The 20,000-nt window shown below is 46.4% G+C and overlaps 1 protein-coding gene across 4 annotated transcripts in view; it reads right to left on the minus strand.

Annotated features, from left to right (window-relative positions):
- Window positions 1–20,000, minus strand: part of lnx1 (ligand of numb-protein X 1) — a 71,787-nt gene that overhangs the window by 24,141 nt on the left and 27,646 nt on the right. For 2 of the 4 annotated variants that reach the window (XM_083766486.1, XM_083766488.1), the window contains one exon: window positions 1,055–1,305. In XM_083766486.1, the coding sequence (XP_083622612.1) occupies window positions 1,055–1,305 (251 nt within the window). Of the gene's footprint in view, window positions 1–1,048; window positions 1,306–20,000 lie in introns of all 4 variants that reach the window. The other 2 variants (XM_083766485.1, XM_083766487.1) reach the window with 1 other exon arrangement.

The following is a 20,000-nucleotide window of genomic DNA, read 5'->3' on the forward strand; positions in this document are numbered from 1 at the left end:
GAAGAATGAACCTGAATCCAATTATAATTCAGTCACGAGCTCTTGTTAATATGTTTCATTGGTTCCGTAATTGTAAAACCCATGCACAAACACTTAATGAAACCAATTTCACTTTCGCTTAGAAAATTGCAATGCACTGCGAGCTTGTAATCAGCTATTTGTGTATCACCGATGTATATTGCCGAAACAGGGCATTCAGTTATCAAAACAAAAACATAAAAATTTGAAATAATTATGGAAATAAAAGGTTTCCACCCGACAACAACGATAGTGTAATCAGCCTACCAGCCCCCCCCCCCCCCCCCACTCTCTCTCTCTCTCTCTCTCTCTCTCTCTCGCTTTCCTATCAACTGCGGGGTGATTTTTATAGATCGCCGAAAGAAAACAGGGCAGTAAAGCTAATTGGCTAATGGGATTTCTATCAGAGGTCATTAGGCAGAACAAAGGCTGTATTGGGGAGGGCGCTGCTAAGAGCCTCCGGCTAGGCGGAGTTGTTAACGTCTGTGTGACCGCGAGCCGCTGTGGCCGAGCAGCGCTGCTACTGCAACGGGAGCCTTCACAGCTAGGCTTCTACTCACACTATCCATTTACATTCTGTCACTCTAACACAACAGCACAGGCGCACACACACGCACACACGCACACACACACACACACACACACACACACACACACACACACACACACACACACACACACACACACACACACACACACACACACACACTCACACACAGCTCTAGCCTACTCACGCTAACCATTTACATTCTGTCACTCTAACACAACAGCACAGGCCCACACACACACACACACACCTCTAGCCTACTCACGCTATCCATTTACATTCTGTCACTCTAACACAACAGCACACACACACACACACACACACACACACACACACACACACACACACACACACACACACACACACACACACACACACACACACACACACACACACACACACACACACACAAAAACGCACACACAAAAACACACACTGTACACACACTTATGCACACAAGCGGCTGCTCGTTCGCACACTCACACTCACTCTTCTTGGAGGTGCTGCGGGCCGCCAGGCTGGTGGTGCTGCCCGAGTGGCTGTGCTGGTCCTCCATGCTGGGGTCGAAGGCGGGGTTGACCAGGCCTGGGTCGTCCGATAGGAGGGCCACGGCGGCGGAGGCGGGGCCTCCGTCAGGCAGCGTGGCCACGGTGAGCTCTGATGTGCTGTCGGTGCAGTCTCCCTCCTGGGAGCGCCGCTTCCTGTCCGCTGACAGCCCATAGTGAGACGCTCCTTTACACCTGAAAAACAACAAAATCATGTTATAGTCCTATAGATCCTCAAAGTCAAAGTCATACGATTAGTCACACACGTTACCGCAGTGACATTTGTTCTCCGCATTTGACCCATCTCTTGGAGCGGTGAGCCACAGCGTGCGCTACGCTCGGGAATCATTAGTTGATTTGACCCCAAATACAATCCATTGATGCTGAGTGCCAAGCAGGGAGGCATTGGCCATTGGGTCCCATTTTGACAGTCTTTGACCTCCCAGGTCAGGGCGGACACTCAAACCACAAGGCCACTGTCTGTGTCTACAGCACAACATGTTATACTATAGGCCCTCTACAACACAACATATTATAATAGACCCTCTACAACACTACACACTCCCTCTACAACACAACACAACACAACACAACACAACACAACACAACACAACACAACACAACACAACACAACACAACACAACACAACACAACACAACACAACACAACCAGTTATAGACTCCTATACAGTATGTCGGGCAGAAACCTTTTATCTCCATATTTTTGTGCCCTATACAGCTCACACAAAAGCATCAAAAGTAGCAGATCTACAAGCTCAAACCATTTTGAGCTTGTCGATCTTCTACTTTTGCTATGTTTTAGTTTGAATCCTGAAAAGTAACAGTTTTGGACATATGAGTTTTCCATCCCGACAGAGACCATATTAAGCCGCTGACCCCCATTTGAACATCTATATCTACTATTTTGGGCTAATGTTCCCTGAGGAATATGGATGCTGGGGGGGTTCAAGTATAGTTAAACTCCTAACTCCTAGCTTAAAGTTGCAACACACCAAAACATGCAGCAGAGCTAAAAGGAAACTTCACCCTTTTTGCAAAAAGATATATGTTAATGGTGCTTAGAAGATTTAGAACACTTTCCTGGGGGTCTTTATGTGGTTTTAGATATTATAGACTTTAGCAGTGAGCCCAGTGTTTCTGATGTCATGGACACTGGGCTCACTTACTTCCTGGACTACATGTTGTCTCAGTAAGACAGCCCTCCCCTATCCACAAGGAGGAGCAGTGCACCAAAGCATTATGGAAATTGTAGTCAAGGAAGGAACTGGATTAGCTGAATGAAAAGGGGAGGAAGTTTATTTGGTGCTGTGCATGGTGAGATAAAACAAGGGCTTGTAATGGAATAGGGCTCATGATGAAATGTCATAATGAATATTATAATGAAATATCATAATGAAAGGGGGCAATATGAAAGAGGCTTACAGTGAAAAAGATGATCTCAATAAAAACCCCAAAGGGAAAGCAAAGCTCAGCGAAAAGCAATTACAAAATCAAAATCACAATGAAACTGTGTAGGCGCAGAAAGTCACAATATAATATAAATTAATATAATGCGAAGAGTGGAAAAAATAATACATAAGAATATGTGGAATTAGTCACAGAGCCAAACCACTATCGCTTTACATTGTTTACAAGCTAATACTGAGGACGAGGGGGCGTTACCACCGACCCGACTGGAGGATTGACCTTTCATTTACTCTGAATTTCAACCCAAAAAATCGCCATGAAATAAACAACAAAAACAGACGTGGCCGCACTGAACGCAGCAGTTTCACACAGAATGTGCACGTACAGCCCGTCAGCGGTGACTGCTGCTGCTCTGCGGTGCAGGGAGACGAAGAGAGTGAGACAGAATGGTTGGCAGCAGCCGTGGCGAGATGCAGTGGAAAGACAGCTCAGCATCTGTGTGGACCTAGTCTGCTTGATGTGGGCTGACTGACTGGAGCTGCTCACGCCTGAGGCTGCTTCTCCATGCTGATCTATACCTTTTGCCCAGCGGATGCCACGCACGCACGCACGCACGCACGCACGCACGCACGCACGCACGTACGTATGCATGCACGCACGCACGCACACAGACACCCAGAGAGAGACACACGCAGACCTCAACACTTTTCACAAAGCCATGACAGCAATATCTCTCTATCACTCTAATCCCGTACAACAGAGCCACAAGAGCTCACACTGCTGATGTGATTTTAAGTTGATTGTTGATGGTTATCGCAGTCCACACATTCCCCTTTTCTCTCTCTTTTGGCTGTTAACTGATATGTCTATGGTTAACTGTGTTCCTACAGTTCCCAGAATGCATTTGGTGTGTCTGACACGCCATATAATGGTTTATGGCCACCATTACATCAAGCTGATTGATATTTGTTCCTCTGTGAAACACAGTGAACAAGGACAATGTCATGGCCACCGAGGTGAGGGTAGAAACACCATGTAGAAAGACCCTAACCCTACAAAAGTGTCACAGTCACAGACATTGCCTGTCTAGCTCTTGTATTTCTATGTTATGTTCTAGTTGTTTTGGTTCTATGTTGTCTTCCCCAGGTGTTTCTCATGTTGTAATCACTAATCAGCCCTCTTGTGTATATCAGTCTTTTCCCCCAGTCAGTCCTTGTCCAGTCATTGTTTTGGTGTCACTTCATGTTCAGTGTTAGTTGTGATTGTGATGTTTTCTCAGTTTTTGTAATAAATCCCCAATATTGGATTTTGAACTATGCCTGCCTTGCTGCATTTGGGTCCTCACCACACCACCAGAACGTGACAAAAAGTATTGGTTTCAGAATGCACTCCTCATTATTATGCAGAACGTTTTTAATAGAACGTATTATAATTATTTACTTCACTTCATACGCTGTGGAGCTGTCCATACTTGGAGGGAAATATAGTTATAACTTCAGAGATAGTAGAGTGTGAAATAAATAGACCCGAGGATTTGGATGTTGGGAGACATACAGAGCCTCGCATTAAGTTTATAAATACTTTATTTTGCTGGCTGGCACAGCTGGGAAAAGCATTATTCTTCAAAACTGGAAATCTGAAAACTCTCTGCTGAAAAGATTTTATACAATGTATAAGGAGGAAACCAGCAACATTATGAGACAATACGGAGCTCCTTTATATCTTTATTAACATCACTAACTAACACTAACACTAACACTAACTAAATGTTGTTTTTTGTCATTGTCATTGTGAAAAAAGAAAATTGTATGACATGTTTGTCGTCTTAAAAACAAACGATATTTTCGATTAGCCAAAGTATATAATATGGCTTATTAGTGGTTTTGTTGCGACCTCAGGTCGCATTTACTATGAAATCGGACATTTTTGTCTGTCAATGTATGTACAGTATCACTGAAAATCCCCATATGGGAAAAGCCCTCATATATGGTGCCCAGGTCTCGTGACATCACGTGACATCATCAGGGATGGAGAAGAGATGCCTGATATCATAGTAAATGCGACTTGCTGTCGCAATTAAGCCCTTATAGATCTCTGTCATCTATGTTATCAATATTAGCAACTCTACTCTACATCTGACCTCAAACCCTTAGATCTCCATATGGATATATGTCATTCCATGTGTTGATCCTTCCCCATCCATCATTCTCAACAGGCCCGAAAATGTATCTTCAAAGTAACTAAAATGTAGGCTACAATATTTGCCTCTGAGATGTATCAATAAATGTAAATAGTATACTCAAGTAACTACTCAAGTATACTCAGTTTAGAAGTTTTTTTGCTTGCTACTGTATAGGCTACTTAACAACTTAAACCCCAGAATACGTACTGTGGGGAAGGCTTTGTGAGCTTGGCGATCGATCGGCTATTTTCGGCAAAAGCTTCCCCACAATAGCAGTAGGCCTACTAGTACATATAAATCAGGCTTTAGCCCTACCGTAAAACCAATAAATAAATAGTGGTAGGCTACAGTAATGTTGGGAATCATGACAGTTTCTGTTTCTTCTGAATCTATTTAATCCATTCTGGGCGGGAACCCCTTTTGGTGTTAGCATTATGTTATGCTTTAGCTATTTAAAAATAGCAGATCTACAAGCTCATAGCGCGCCACCCTGTGGCGCGCTACGAGCTTGCAGGTCTGCTATTTTTTTTTTTAATCGAAGAAAGACTGACATAGAAACATAGCTTTTTCAGAAAACTGTCAGGATGTAGAAGACATTTTTAGAATCTGATCTCAGGTCAGAATGGGTTTTAACGGCTTTCACTTTTGGGTACAAAAACGAAGCACCCAAAGGCAAACAGAGCATTTAGCTGAAGGGGTTCCCGTGTTGCCTATATGGTGCTCTCAGCTGCTGGTCAGCATTCCTCTCATGCCCGGCGCTGTGTGACAGTATCTGTAACAACATGCTGGAAGTCACTCTGAGCTAGCCCTACAAGTCAGAACTCAATGGTACTGAAGTTTCTGACATTTTTGAGACCCAGATAGCATGGGGTCCTATTCCACCTCCACCCTGCCACCGGGTACGCACACATAAATAAACATAAATACCTTCGGATATGTCCTTCTGCGCTCTTTGAGGGCTTTTGTTCGTCTGAGGGCTTCTGAATGTGTGAACTACAGTATAAGTACCTATAAATACCGCTGCGAATATCTCCTGTGGCGCGGAAGCCGTTAAGTATTTTGAATCTTTGTTTGACCGATTTGGTCGCTTTGATTCTTCTCTTCCTTCCTTATTTATTGACACCTCATTGTACCGCCTATCTGGCTAGCTAGTGGCTATAGCTATGACAGAGCAGATCAGAGGCAGGAACGTAGCCATGCACAAGCCAACCGCACATCGGGAGGCGGTACAATAAACGGTAAATAAACAAGAAGAATCAAAGCGACCAAATCGGTCAAACAAAGATTAAAAATACTTAACGGCTTCCGCGGCACAGGAGAATTCGCAGCGGTATGTATAGGTACTTATAGTTGACACATTCAGAATAACTCAAACGAAAAGAAGCCGTCAAACGATGCAGACACGACGTATCCGACGATATTTATTTCCGCGTTCTATCATTTCAGGGACCCTACGTAAAGTGACATCCAAATTTCAGAAAAGCTTTACGGAGGGTTCCGAGAGGGGCTAACACTGAGCCAACACACGTGAGTATTCATGACAGCATGTGTGGAGGGAGGAGAGACAGAGGAGAGTACAAAACGACAAAACACCAGAATGTGAAGCAGCAAAACTGAACTAAACAAAACATTACGTAAAAAACCCCAAAAAACAAAAACAATTCTGTCTCCCCCTCCCCCCCCCCACATTCCACTGCATACACAGCAATGCCTCTGGGGGAAACGCACAGGCAAACATTGGCACGCGGAGTGCACCACCACTCCCCAACCCCTCTGGGTGGTGGGGGGGGGGGGGTGTTTCTCGCATCGGATCGAGTTTGTTTGTGCGTGAAGTGAAAGTGTTCCCACAGAGGATATAGTCACGTTGCTGTCTGGCAGAAACCTTGTATCACCAAAGTTAAACCTTTTTTGCGCAAAACGTGTGTCGCTTAGCCGCTCACTGCTTTGTGAGCTCATAGAAGTGCTATTTTCGGTCTGAGAAAATGAAAGGCGTTAAGTGTGTCTGTGACTGTGGGTTTTATAAACATTGAACCAATGAAAAGTATTAACCAAGAACTAAATAATAACGGCACTGTTATTCCCCCCCCCCCCCCCCCCCCCCCCCCATTTCCTGAAAAAAACGATTTTGGACATACAAGTTTTCCAGCCAACAGTGACGACATTGTATTCCTCCATCTGTAAGTCATAAAGGGATTGTGTGGCGAGCCTTCGCGAGCGGCAGGGAGGAACGGCCGGCCGCCTGCCTGCCTTCTCCGGGTGTCTCTGCGGAGCCATCAGCGTAAAAACATTAACTGGGTTTTAATGAGCTGGATGGAGCCCAGGCAGGCACAGCCTCAACACAGAGCAGTCACACTGGACAGAGAAGACCACCGGTCGGGACGGATGGGTGTCTGTGTGTGTGTCTGTGTTCCATGGACGCCAAGGGGCAACAGCAACAACAGGCTAAAGTAAAAGCTATAGGCCTACCCGTTCAACCTGGTGTGTCTATTTAGGCCTTTTTGTTGAAATTTGTCTTATTTCTTTTTTATTCCAAAGAATTTCAACATAATATCAAAATTTGGTGGGTGGGTGGACATCACAAAAAGTGTGACCGCATTTTCACAAATCATCCGGATTTCATTGGCCATGGCATTACAGCAAATCTAGTGTAGAGGCTAATCAGGCTATAGTTCTAGTTCTCAAAAATATCCCAAATCACAATGTATATACATTGTACAAGCTCACAATAAAATATTATTGTGAGCTTGTAGATCAACTATTTTTGTGAAAAAGCATATCGGGCTCAAGTGGTTGAAGTAAAATGGTGGCCAATAGACATGCAGGCACTAGGCCCAGATAGAAGCAACACAAAATCAGAAACTGTTCGATAACTGTGCACTGACACGGAGCCATGCGGCGCCCCTGAGCCACCGACAAAAACACAAGATCCATCTGGGTGGAAGCGAGGCCACCCAGGACCCCCCGGGGGGCCTCTGCACTAGAAGCACCATTCTGTCTCAATAACAGAGCTGTCAGAGCGGCCCATGGACCAATGCACCTCTGGACCAAGACGTTTCATCTTCCACTGGCATGTACAGTAAAGCTTGGTGCATGCGCTTCGTAGCATGACGGTGTTATACACAGCAAATATATAGCCGATCTACAAGCGCACACCGCATCACAAATCCAACGAGCAGTGTGGGCTTGTCTATGTTCGGCACACAATACACAGTCGAACAACGACGCATACATCAGTCTCGCTTTGAAGCCCCCGGTCTCTCTGTCTGTTAGATACAAACGCCAAACACGAACCCCAATCGATCGCAGCCTGCAGCTTCTTTGACATATCTGTGTGTGTGTGTGTGTGTGTGTGTGTGTGTGTGTGTGTGTGTGTGTGTGTGTGTGTGTGTGTGTATGTGTGCGCATGCGTGCGTGCGTGTGTGTTTGTGTCACTGCGGGTGATCCTGTTGTTAATTCAGAGTTAGTAAATTGAGGGCTATCAAGCATGTCGATGCAGCAATCCACCACTTAGCTGAGAGAAGTGGTTGCACAGAGCGATATTTCAATCAGCGGTGGAGGGAGGGAGCGTGTGTGTGTGTGTGTGTGCGCGCGTGTGTGCGCGTGCCGTGTTTGCGTGCGTGAGTGTTGGTGGGTGTGCCACATAGTGCTGCAGTGCTGGAGGCTGGAAGACGCTCCCCTCACGTCACTCACCATCAATTAGGGGAATTAAAGCTGGCGTATATATACTGGTGCGGAGCAGTGCATGTTGGATCCGTGGTTGATCCAAATTAATTGAACCTCGGGCATCAGGAACGCCCTTTGTAATACAATACGTTACTCTGCAAACGCCCACTTGTTTCAGGGCTGAGTGCTGTGAGGGATTCGTCACGTCTAACACCATGTTCTGTATATCATGATCTATTCATGTACTTTATAGAGTACAACAAGTGAGCGAACAGACAGGTTATAGGCCAAGCGGCCAACTCTGGTACAGCCTCGACCAATGGGCTCGATGCAAAGGGCCAACTCTGGTACAGCCTCGACCAATGGGCTCGATGCAAAGGGCCAACTCTGGTACAGCCTCAACCAATGGGCTCGATGCACAGGGCTTGCTCGTGGTGGTAGTTTGTGACATAGACGCATAAACTACATTAATGCACAGCCTCTGTAACGTTTTGGCTCCTGCATGCATGGAATTTCTTTGATTTCTGTGTCTGTGGAGGCCCAACACCCTCCCACCCCCACACTCCACACACAGAAATCAAATAAATTCTATACATTAGGAAAAACAATTTTAAGGAAGTAGTGAAAATAGCAGTTCAACCCAGACTCACACCAGCTTAGGTTTACAGACAGACTGACGAGAAATATGAAAACAGTGGGAGGGTATAGGCCTATAGACAGGGACCTAATACAGGTGAACTGAAATTACAAGCAACACAAAGGTTTGCTTTGGAAAACAGGACACAGGTGATACGGGTGAACAATCGGGGTGGAGAGACAAGACAGGTAAAAGGTCATGCAGGAAGCACAAAAACACTACTACAAAATAAGAACCGATACATAGGAATAGGAAACAACAGAAGATAAATGTCTAACAGTCAATGTCCAATGGCTGAGGAGCAGACTATGACCCAAACCCGGGTCAGCTATTTGGGGGTCCTTGACATGAACATCTTTGAAAACCACTGCCTTATAATACTACGTTGGACTGAGATGGTTATTGGGTCTACTCGTGTATGTACGGTAGCTGACATTATGGAATTTAAGCCTGAGACAACATTCCTCTATTCCACCACTCCTAGTGGAAAAAATGGCAAAACCACAGTCAGTGGTGCCGTTCAGACAGTGCTGAATACAGCTCCATTCAGTCAGGTACATCTCACGGACCACCCCGCACGCAGGTTCCCCTTAATCCTGGTCAAATATCTGACCGTATTAATATAAACACTGGCCCACACATATTGGGAGTCTTCTCCTGGCGGGAGCTGCATGCCTGCATATATCTGCCTGCATATATCTGTCTGTCTGTCTGTCTGTCTGTCTGTCTGTCTGTCTGTCTGTCTGTCTGTCTGTCTGTCTGTCTGTCTGTCTGTCTGTCTGTCTGTCTGTCTGTCTGTCTGTCTGTCTGTCTGTCTGTCTGTCTGTCTGTCTGTCTGTCTGTCTGTCTGCAGGTTGTAATATCTGGCCACCTATGTAGACGCTGTGAGACTCCTTTATATAAAATGCTCTTTGACTTCATCCCAGATCTTGTTACATTCATCCGGTCCTTTCAAAGAATTCTGAGATTCTTGAGATCCAAAGGAAAATCAAATGAAGTAAATTCTAATAGATTTGAAGAGATAATCGACTAAATCGATTAGCCTGCAACCACTTAAATCCTATTTTACACTTTGTCGTAGGCTACAATTGATTAGTTAATTTAACCGTTGCACCCCTAATCTATAACACTGATGCATTGAATAATAATCAAACAAAATGCGCATTAGCAGCTCCTGATGCTGCGCATGAACCTGGACACCGACTTTGTAATCGATGCCACAAATCAATAGTTTTGGCTTCCGAGTGACTTGCTCATCGATCACACATTTGGCTTGGACGTGGCTGTAGCCGTTGGGCACAGCAGTTCTGCCTCTTCATGACACAAGGCCCTGCGTTACGTTATCAGAATGCAACCGGAGCCACCTCCGAATGAGCCGGAGCACCGCTGTTGCACTTAATCACTGAGACACCAGGCATTGTTTTGCGTGCGGCGGAGTTTATTAAAGGCCTTTGTCTCTCCTTAATTAGAAGCTGCCTCCTCCCGGGGATAAGAGCAGCCACTTAGCCCCATCTCAGCCGCTTAAAGTTTTAATGGCCGTGCTGACGAACCCAGACCAGGGGCTCCGCCGCTGGAGCTTAAGAGAGGTAGGGGGAGCGGCGACAATGACCCCTGTGTCCCAAACGCTCACGCTGGGTGGTCATGGGGCCCTGGCGGGGTGCCAGATCAGAGGGGACAATGGAGGCGATACACCTGGGAACGGTTACACACACGCACACACACACACACGCACACGCACACGCACACGCACACGCACACGCACACGCACACGCACACGCACACACACACACACACACACACACACACACACACACACACACACACACACACACACCTGCAGCTACACATTCAAATGCACAAATATGTGCCTGCATGCCTAACCACACACTATGCCACAAGTAGTCAAACACAAATTCTGTCAAAGTTCTTGCATCTTCAAGGAATGAGCCTCTCTGATCACAGATGCTCATTGCTGGCCCCCACCACCCTGCGCCCAGCCCACCCTGACCCACCATAACAAACAATATGTTTTTCTCTGTGCTTAGAGCTGTTTTCCCGACCCCCCGCTGGATGTAAACACAGGATTTGTGTTGCGGGAGTAAGTGCCAAAGGCTCAAAGAGTGCTCATTAGCGCGGCAGCATGCCGGCCTGCATTGGAGCACGCTCGATGATCACATCGTAGCGTCTCCGAGCCACAGGATTAAAGGGTTGGGGGGCGGGGTGGAACCAAACAAACAACAAACACACAAACAACCATGCCATTCACCCCCCTGACACCTTCCCAACTCGCTGTCTCTGGCACAACAATTACCCAGGATGCTGCTGGGTGAGACCGCAGCGGGGGTTGAGTGTTTTCTTAAACGCCACCTCACATCAAAGCCTGTGAGATTATCCAATCCTCTTTAGGGGCGAGTGGATTATCCTCCCAAACCTAACCCAAATACTCACTCTGCTCTCCCGAGGACAACTATTATGCCACATGGTCAGCCTATAAGTGAGGACAGAACATATACAACTTCACATACTGTATGTGTGCGCACATATACATTTCAGTGTATTCATTGTATCCAATGCAGTCAGCATGACTGTGGTTTTAATTTGCACTGCAGAACATCATCAAACACTTTATGACTATTTGTTTTTATATTTGATGTTTTTTTCCCCCTTCACTCATTATTTATTTGGAGGAATCTTCTGCACAATCATTTCATGCATTATTTTATACCTCTGTAAACTTGTGAGGTGCCAAGTTGAGTTGACAGTTGAGTGTCAATTGGGGACAATTTCTCTCTGCCTCTGTAGTGCAACTTAAAGTCACGGCCCTCCATCTTTAAGATGTTGTTCTAACTTCTAAGTTCTTCTCTCTATCCCCCAGGGTTCTTCTCTTACTGATCCAAAGCAGAGTACCTCACGTTGTTGCCAGCCTCTTACTTCCTGCACTCTGCGCCACCTGTCACGCTGGAGAAGGAAGAACCCTGCTGGGGTAGCCCGCAGCCAGTTTTCAGCAGTGGAGAACGCGTGCAGAAAATGTGCGTGGGTGTGTGCGCGCAACAGCACGCTATAGGTGTGGTAGGCTACATCACCTGGCACAGTGCGTGGGTGTGCGCAACAGCAAGCTATAGGTGCGGTAGGCTACGTCACCTGGCACAGTACAAGCGAGGAGGGGAAGGATCTGAAGAGGAAATTTGGGGCAAAAGTATTCCTGGAGTTTTAGCCACAGGAACAGGCGTGTCCATCCATCCTTTCATCCATCCATCCATCCATCTTCAACCGCTTATCCGTAGTCAGGTCGTGGGGGCAACAGCTCCACCAGAGAGCTCCAGACTTCCCTCTCCAGAGCAACATTAGTAACTTCCTCCTGGGGAATCCCGAGGTGTTCAAAGGCCAGTGAGTCCATATGATCCCTCCATCTGCGCCTTGGTCTGCCAGTGGGACGTGCCTCGAGGACCTCCCTAGGGAGACGCCTGAGATGCATCCTATTAGCTAACCTAATGCCTGAACCACCTAAGCTGGCTCCTTTCCAGGCAAAGCAGCAGCATGTCAGCAGCATGCCTGGGCAAGTCATAATACACAAACATTAAAAGTAGGTGAACATTCATCAAAAATAGAAGATCTACGAGCTTATGAGTCTACTATTTTCAGTAAGTAGAGGATTTGGTGTAGAGGATTAAAATGAGTGATTAACTCACCTCAGGGCTACAAGCCAGAGAATTTACTATCAACATCTGCTAAGTCTGCTTTTATGAAGACAGGACTCACTCTGACCCGAGACACCAATGTGTCTAAATGTCCCAGAGATTAAACTTCGGAGAGGACAGCTGCAGGGACTGTCTGTCTGAGACGAAATCCAGACGGTTTCATTTTGGAAAAATATGAAAGAAACACAGCCACATGGCAGCACTGGGCAGCAACTGTGGCCTGTAGATATTGCCTGGCTGACACGCATGATTATGGGCAGAAACAGTCCACTGTTAAAGCAGGGGAAGGAATACTCCTGATTGTTAAACAGGGGGTTCTGTAGGGGCAACCCAACTGATGCGTTGCACCTCACCATTGCTATAGTACATTCAGATAGGCACAGAACAGTAAACAATACAGTACAACATTCTCAGATATATGTACTACAAAATTACAAAATCCAAGTTGTGATGGTCCGCATCTACAAACCTTGATGTCCAACTTCTGTGATTTTTCATAAACACAAAGCGCCAACGTTTTCTCTGGCGTCCAGCCTGGAAGGGGCCAATTAACTCAGTCAGCAGGTCCTGCTCGAACGTGTGAAAGCAGTGACATTTCTGCAAAGGATGCAACTTCCCAGAGCCTTTTGAAGAGGCACAATGCCTACAGTCCAACCCAAAACAAAAGGCAAAAATAATACAAAGCTGCACAGCGGATAAGACCTTTTCTTAGCAGTGGCAACCTTCCATTGTGTCCCCGTGCTCGTAGGAGCAGGCTGGGCAGGTTTGGCACGGCCTCAGGCTGTGTGTGTGTGTGTGTGTGTGTGTGTTTACGAGGCCGCAGAAATACGGCTTCCCAGTGCAGCTCCATGCACTGCCAGCAGTGCTCAGCCCCGTCTGAAATGGCCAGAGCTCTGACTCATGGTTTTCAGCCAATCAATACGGAGGACCATCATCATTCCAGCCGTGACCTCATGATCAGGCAGGAAGGACATTCATGCAGCAGTTATTGCCCCCGTGTCTGAGTTCAACTGAAACCCACTCCCACACACACACACACACACACACACACACACACACACACACACTCTTCTCTCGTTGTGTCATCAGAAGACAGAGAATTGCTCTGTAAAATGCTGTATAGTAGATTTATTTCCAAAGTATTCTGCAGCAGCTACTGCTACATGTCCAACCCCAGTGGTCTGTGACGGAGCCGAGCGCCATTTTTACAGCCCTGCGGTGAAACGGCACTCAGCCAGGCGACGGGGCTACATCCTGAAAATATAAGACTTGTATACCTGGGACAAGGAAACTGTGAAACCTCTCTGATGATGAAGCACGCCTGTGGGAGCTACAGCGGCACGGCCCTTATGTGTGTGTGTGTGTGTGTGTGTGTGTGTATGTGTGTGTGTGTGTGTGTGTGTTGTGTGTGTGTGTGTGTGTGTGTGTGTGTGTGTGTGCTTCGTGCGCGTGTGAATACGTACGTACGTACGTGAAAATCCTATAATGTGAAGTCACTCAAGGACAGCGAGCTCGAGCACAGCCAAGGGGCTGAATTATAGATGCATGCTTTTCAGTTGATTGTTGTGTGTTGTTTGTGCGTTGTGTGCCAGAGTACACGAACGGGTGTGTACATTCTTTCTATGATCTTTTATACACACTGTGGTGCATTCCATACCCTGCAGAGAGAGACCCATGCACGCACACACCATGAATTAGTGAATTAGTGCTATTGAACACCCTTTATGTCTGAGTGTTGGTTAAAAAAAGAATTGAAACCATATAAAGTAGTAAAAAGCCCTTAACTCCATTAGACTCCGGAACTGTTTGCTAAAGCAGCTAACTCCATCACCTCTCCCCCTCTCATGCAAGTATTTGACAATATATAAAGTCACAATACCAACTTTGATGAGGCAGTATTGCATTGTTTTAAAAATATAAGGTTTTCTTCATTTCCTTCAGTGCAGGTTTCTTGTCTGAAATGTTTTTAATCCCTTGAGATGAACCATCTCGTTTACAAAACTGGAGGTCTAGAATTTGGGGTCATGTGATCAGTGACATCACAAAGGTGTACTCTTTGGCTTGCAATGAGTGGTATTTCCCTTTATGTTGCATATCAGTGCATTGCTGTACTAGTCTATAATGTCTATGTTGAGTACACCAAGGTTTTATGTTAGAAATGTTGAGTACGGGTCCCCAGCATGTAGAAACTGCCGGATTCTAACTTGCATATGTTGAGCAATTTTCATAATTGACATAATATGTGACCATACCATTAACAACCTATAGAAGGCAAAACATTATAATAAAAATGTCATCATGCTTTATGTAACATCAAACTAGGGGTTTTTCATGATGCTGAATCCATTCCAAGCATTAGTTTTGCCAAAAAAAACACACTCATTGGGCTAAAAACGGCCATAGCCACAAAAAACGACCATAGCCACAAATGTGCTGACATCATCACATTTGTGATGATTTTAGCCCAAGGAGTGTTTTTTGTGCCCATCTCCTCTCCTCTCCTCTCCTCTCCTCTCCTCTCCTCTCCTCTCCTCTCCTCTCCTCTCCTCTCCTCTCCTCTCCTCTCCTCTCCTCTCCTCTCCTCTCCTCTCCTCTCCTCTCCTCTCCTCTCCTCTCCTCTCCTCTCCTCTCCTCTCCTCTCCTCTCCTCTCATCTCCTCTCCTCTCCTCTCCTCTCCTCTCCTCTCCTCTCCTCTCCTCTCCTCTCCTCTCCCCTCCCCTCTCCTCTCCTCTCCTCTCCGTCACGTCAATCACGCTCGGCTGGCCACTCATATGGAAACTCTCCCGGCGATAAGGCCGTCATAGCCAACCCGCCCGCAGGAGTCCTCCATGTAGGACATGCCAGGCCTCACGGCTCCGTCAACCTCAAGCCGGACAAGGAGGCAATTAGAAGCCACGGTTATACTAATGACACTTGTCTTGACAACATGTCAATCGTGACGGATATATGGATAAACAAATTGGGCCACTTCATGTAAATGTTACACGGAGAGAGAGAGAAAGAGAGAGAGAGAGAGAGAGAGAGAGAGAGCTGTGTCGCAGACGAGCCAGCATGTTTCACAAATTGAAAAGCGCTCGGTTGTGTGACAGACCCTTTACACGCCCGACGAACACATTACTGTTTGAATACAGACACATTGAGAAGAAAGGAAGAGTCGCTAAAGAGTCAACGACGCGAGACGCTTTACCCACTTGTCATTCTCATGAATAAGTGTATACATGCATAATTCACAGGTTGTGTGTATATGTACTTAGTGTACATACACATACTGTACTCTGTGAGACCTTAACTGCTGCATCCTTTACGTGTGTTTCTTTGTCCACAATGGAATTTGAAATGAGCTTGTATTGCGCATTTTGACAGCTGTGCGTGCAAAACGTGCCCTTGACCTGCATCTCGACTGCAAACTAGCCCACCGGTGCGCCTCACGCTGTTAGACATCCGTGTTTGTTTGTAGATTCTGTCTACCCATGCATATCGTATGTTCCCACGGTGTGCATCGCATAATGCTGAGAAATAATTGACGTATTTCTTTTCCTTCAGTGTTCTCTCCTTCGAGACGAGAGATTGTCAGTAGTTTTGACCTGGATCTAATCTTCCTCTCCGGGCCAGAGCCTAATATAGATGCACGCAGACAGGGTCTCCAGCAGGGATTAATATTTAATCCAAACAAAAGTCTTAATTATCAAAAAATAACAGCCTTGCCCCGCACCCCCGCGGAGCACTCGCGGGGGATGCCGAGGTGGAAAACAAACAACTCTTATCGTTGTGATCCAGTGAGCGTGGCACATCTAGTTAAAACCATACTTGCCATACGGATGGCTGCAATTCGAAACTGGCCTCTGTAAAATCTGAATCCCCCCTTTCTATGTATCTTTTCCCTTTTTGCTTCCTATATGATGAATTCCTGTTCTGTTCTTTAACTACATAGAAGTGTCTATTTGTATGTCTCTAAATGTTTTGATTAATTGAACAATGTGGACCCTGTTGTAAACAAGTGTAATGCTTAATTGGGTCGTCCACTCACAGTTAACAGTCTCTGTATTGAGTTTGTGCTTGAAATGTACTGTAATTCTACAAACTAGTTAATACATATTTCAATCAATCAATCATATATGCAATGCCTTGTGAGTTTGTGTAGATGCTATTTTTGCAGATATTTGCTTCTTTGGTTGCTGTATATATGGCATCCAGTGTGTGTGCGTGTGTGTGTGTGTGTGTGTGTGTGTGTGTGTGTGTGTGTGTGTGTGCGTGTGCATGTCCGTGTGCGGGTGCATGTGCATGTGTGTGCGTGTATGCGCGTGCACATATGCGTGTCCGTGCATATGCGTGCGTGTGTGGGCCTGTTTCCGAGGGCTCAAAGATCAAACAGTGTTGCAGATGAGGTCTGAAAGGGGGATGCAAGCTAAGCTAATCCCAGTGTTTAAAACATCTCAGGGCCGAACACATAGATTAATCATTAACTCTCAACAGCATTGCACTGTGATCATCGAGGGGGAGTGTTCACATGCACACGCCCTGGCCCTGCCAGCGTGCGTGCCAGTGCTGCGTCTGTATTGGTCGGTGCTGACAGGAGTGAAACAGCACAAACCCCTATCAAAGGTTTCATTACAGAGACCACAATACAACACCAATTCTCCAATCCCATCCCATCTACATCCAATACAGATCCCCTCCCTCACGTGACCGTGTGCGACTGTGCGCGCGTGCGCACGTGGGTGCGTGCGCGTGTGCAGGCATGCGTGTGTATACTGTACACTAGTATTACTATACTTGGGAGGTTCAAATGTCCCCACATGTATAGCAGAATATAAGAAATAGACATTTTGAGGACAATAATTAATTATCCTGGCAAGATTTGGGGAGTTAGGATATGATATGCCTGATTTCATTTGTACCAAAAGACGCAAACCAGAATTCACAAGCTCACAATACAGCGCCGTTCTAAAATGTTGCTGTCCTCAAAAGTATATCGAAATAGAAACGATCGCAACCGTTTTCTTTTTTTCTTATTGCAGCATGTGGCATCGATGGCACACCAGCCGAGGAGAGAAAACTGACAGTGGAAGGGAAGAGGAGACGAGAGGAGAGGAGAGAGGGAGTAAGGGAGGGAGGAAGGGAGGGAGGAAGGAAGGGAGGAATGGAGCTGAGCTATACCAGTCAGTGACATAAAGGAGGAGGTGCAGGCTCTGCTCCTGTCAACGACAGAGGGAATAAAAACGGTGTGCCAATGCTCTCCAGCCAGGCAGAAAAACACCCTGTCCACACGTGTCTACCTACAGTATCTCGCTACCTCTCTCTCTCTCCCTCTCTATCGTTTTATAATCAGACAGTGACACGCTCATCGTTCTCTCTCTCACTTACGCACACGCGCGCACCGCGAGGAGTGGACGCGTTTACACACACCCCGTTGGAGCCAGCGACCCACATAGCAGGGAGCCGTCGCCATGGCAGCAGTACGCACGGACAGATGGAGAGGCAGACCCCGGGACATAACCTTATCTCCCTCCTGTCTCTCCAGACCCCGGGACATAACCTTATCTCCCTCCTGTCTCTCCTCTCCTCTAGTATCCATGGCTGCTCAACAGGGGGGTCTCATGGCGTCGTTCCCTACACATAAATAGTACTGTATGTGCAGAATACAAAGCCTCCCCCTCCACTCACGAGTAAAGTACACAATGACAGCGGAGGGATTTGCCACGCTCCATTGTTCCCCCATGTAGCCGTGCACTGTAATGGGACGTTTCCGTAGTGAGGGGAGAGAGGGAGAGGGAGAGAGAGAGAGAGGGAGAGAGAGAGAGAGAGGGAGAGGGAGAGGGAGAGGGAGAGGGAGAGAGAGAGAGAGAGAGAGAGAGAGCGAGAGAGAGTGAGAGAGAGAGAGAGAGAGAGAGAGAGAGAGAGAGAGAGAGAGAGCACATGTGTATTCAGGAGGCACCGGCACGTCGTTGTCTATCCTAACATGCAAACACAGTACCCTACAATTAAATTCATTTGATCTGCGATTATGGCATTGAAGCATAGCAGGGCCAAAACTTAAACATCACATTTTCATATACTGTAATGATGAAACAACAGTTGATGAAATGGATGAATTAAACCTCAAAGCAATTGAAATGAATGGGAGTGAAGATATGCACTATACACACGGTGTGCCTTAATTTGTACAGCTTGTTACGGTTCTGTTGTGCGCTAGCTGTATCAACAAAGATGGTGAGGTTTGCTAACAATAACAATGACACAGTGTGTGTGTGTGTTTGTGTGTGTGTGTGTGTGTGTGTGTGTGTTGAGAGAGAGAGAGATGTGCTATAGTTTATATACATATGAGAGGAGCGCACACCATGCAGCATTACATGTTTATTTTGACGTCACACAAGCTATATATAGCTACACCGTCCCATATGCTCAACATGGTGCACACCCACACACACACCCACACACACACACACACACACACACGCGCACACACACACACACACACACACACACACACACACACACACACACACACACACACACACACACACACACACACACACACATGCACACAAGCGCATGCACACACAAACGCAGGTGCTAAAAACCCATAACAAGCATAAGCATGGCTCATGTTTCACATAAATCAATGCAATAGTCAACAAACACTCTCTCATATGTTTTTATCTCTCTTACACGCACGTACACACACACACACACACACACACACACACACACACGAACACACACACGCACACACATATCCTGCTGGTGCGATGAGCGAGGTGCCATCCACGCTGCATTGCTGTAGCATCCAAACCGCCGCGGGGTGCAGAGCGCCGTACTGTATATATACTGTATACCTGCCTGTACCAACGTGTCTGAGCTGTGCTGCATCCCAGCCAGCCAGGCCGCTGCATGGCAGGGGACGATGCAGCACAGACAGGTTCAGGGATTGATTCAGCGGAGGAGAGGAATCCTTTCTTGCACACAGATAAACGTCCATATAACACTCGGACGATAAGTATGAGAGGCGACAGCAATTTTGAAGTTCCTCAACCCCTGCTTGGAAGCGCGTGCAATGTAAACACTAAACATTGGCGAGATATAAACAGATAGACCCACTCGTACGCACACGACTCGCGCATAGACACACCGATAATTGGATATCACAAGTCAGACAAATACAGTAGATTAAGATGCGCCACTATACACCAATTTAGATGTGCAGTATACTTTGCTTTGTACCATGCACCAAAAATAACAGATCTAACAAGCTCACAGCATTTCGCAGTGGGAGTCGTTTTGAG

Source organism: Protomyctophum parallelum (assembly GCF_964188405.1).
Source record: "Protomyctophum parallelum genome assembly, chromosome: 6".
Classification (NCBI taxonomy): Eukaryota; Metazoa; Chordata; class Actinopteri; order Myctophiformes; family Myctophidae; genus Protomyctophum; species Protomyctophum parallelum.